The following is a 1,841-nucleotide window of genomic DNA, read 5'->3' as shown; positions in this document are numbered from 1 at the left end:
GAGTGCAATGGCGCAATCTCGGCTCACCACAACCTCCGTCTCCTGTGTTCAGGCAATTCTCCTGCCTCAGCCTCCCGAGTAGCTGGGACTACAGGCAAGCGCCACCATGCCCAGCTAATTTTTGTATTTTTAGTAGAGACGGGGTTTCACCATATTGACCAGGATGGTCTCGATCTCTTGACCTTGTGATCCACCCGCCTCGGCCTCCCAAAGTGCTGGGATTACAAGCGTGAGCCACCGCGCCTGGCCTTTTTTTTTTTCTTTTTTTTGAGACAGAGTCTTGCTCTGTCACCCAGGCTGGAGTGCAGTCATGATCTCAGCTCACTGCAACCTCCGCCTCCCAGGCTCAAGCAATTCTCCTGCCTCAGTCTCCCGAGTAACTGGGACTACAGGTGTGCGCTCCCATGCCCGGCTAAGGTTTGTATTTTCAGTAGAGATGGGGTTTCGCCATATTGGCCAGGCTGGTCTCAAACTCCTGGCCTGAAGTGATCCACCCACCTCAGCCTCCCAAAATGCTGGGATTACAGATGTGAGCCAACGTGCCTGGCCATCCTTGTTAAATTACAATGAATTTACAGGTGAGGAAATGAGAGGTCAGAGAGGCTAATTTGCCCTCTGTCACAGCCAAGAAATGGCAGAGTCAGGATTTGAAGCCAGGCAGCCTGGCTGCAGCATCCATGCCTCTCAAGGTGAGGTAGAAGTGGAGAGGTGATTATCCTCGCTACTCTGGCCCCAGACTCCACCACCCTGACTGTCTCCATGCCTCTGGCCCCAGGTGCTCTCCCGGCCCGGCTGCTCAGCCACACGCCTCCAAAATCACCTCTGCTTTGGTCACTGCTCCTCTCTCTACGTCCCTGGGTCGGACCCCACTCCACTAGTCCTGTGTAACAGCTGCATGCCCACTCGCAAGCGTTGGGCACCCGTGGTCCTGTGGTGTCACGCTGGCAGCTCAGCCCCCCGTCGATGGGTGAAGATATCCACCGAGCTGATCGAGGAGTGTCATTGCGGCCCGAAGGCTTGAACTGAGCATCATGGACAGGTGCATGGGGACATGCACCTTGGAGAGATGAGGGGAGATGGACCAAGAAAGACGCGGACCTGGATGATGAACTCTGGGTCAAGAGACCGGGGATGCAGGGTTAGACAGACAGGTCCCCAGAGTCCTCACCCTGCTCCTGGAGACACTAGACACAGTGCCAGTCCTGGAGTTGCACCACCGATAGTGATAGCACACACTGATTGACCACTCACTGCTTACCAGGACCCGCGTTAGGCATTTGACAGGTACTAACTCATGTAATCCTTACAGCAGCTCAATAGGATAGCTACTAACATCACCCCATTTTACAGATGAGAAAACCAAGGCCCAGAGTGGCAAAGCCACTCACCCAGAGTCACACCACAGTAAGCGGCACAGCCAGGATTCAGATCCACTCTTTTTTTTTTTTTTTGGGACAAAGTCTCTCTCTGTTGCCCATTCTGGAGTGCAGTGGCACAATCTCAGCTCACTGCAACCGCCACCTCACGGGTTCAAGTGAGTCTCCTGCCTCAGCCTCCTGAGTAGCTGGGACTACAGGCAGCTACCACCACACCTGGTTAATTTGTATTTTTAATAGAGATGGGGTTTCACCATGTTGGCCAGGCTAGTCTTGAACTCCTGACCTCAGGTGATCTGCCCACCTCGGCCTCCCAAAGTTCTGGAATCAATCCACTGTTAATCACTAGGCCAAACTATCACTTATAGAATAAGGTCAAAGACACTCTCAGCTGTAGGGAGGGCAGATGGCCCCACCCAGACCGAGAGAGACAGCGATGACCTCGTCCTAGGGACACTGAAAAAA

At 53.7% G+C, this 1,841-nt stretch overlaps 1 protein-coding gene across 1 annotated transcript in view; it reads left to right on the top strand.

The window, feature by feature from the left end:
- DAND5 (DAN domain BMP antagonist family member 5) overlaps window positions 1-1,841 on the top strand; it is a 6,213-nt gene extending 4,372 nt beyond the window's left edge. The window contains exon 2 of the mRNA XM_017497771.2: window positions 776-1,841. Coding sequence (XP_017353260.1) covers window positions 776-1,021 — 246 coding nt within the window. The 3' untranslated portion in view covers window positions 1,022-1,841. The remainder of the gene's footprint in view (window positions 1-775) is intronic.

Source organism: Cebus imitator, unplaced genomic scaffold, assembly GCF_001604975.1.
Source record: "Cebus imitator isolate Cc_AM_T3 unplaced genomic scaffold, Cebus_imitator-1.0 Scaffold234, whole genome shotgun sequence".
NCBI classification, from domain to species: domain Eukaryota; kingdom Metazoa; phylum Chordata; class Mammalia; order Primates; family Cebidae; genus Cebus; species Cebus imitator.
Note: the sequence above shows the minus strand (reverse complement) of the source record. Positions and strands in the feature narration are given on the sequence as shown.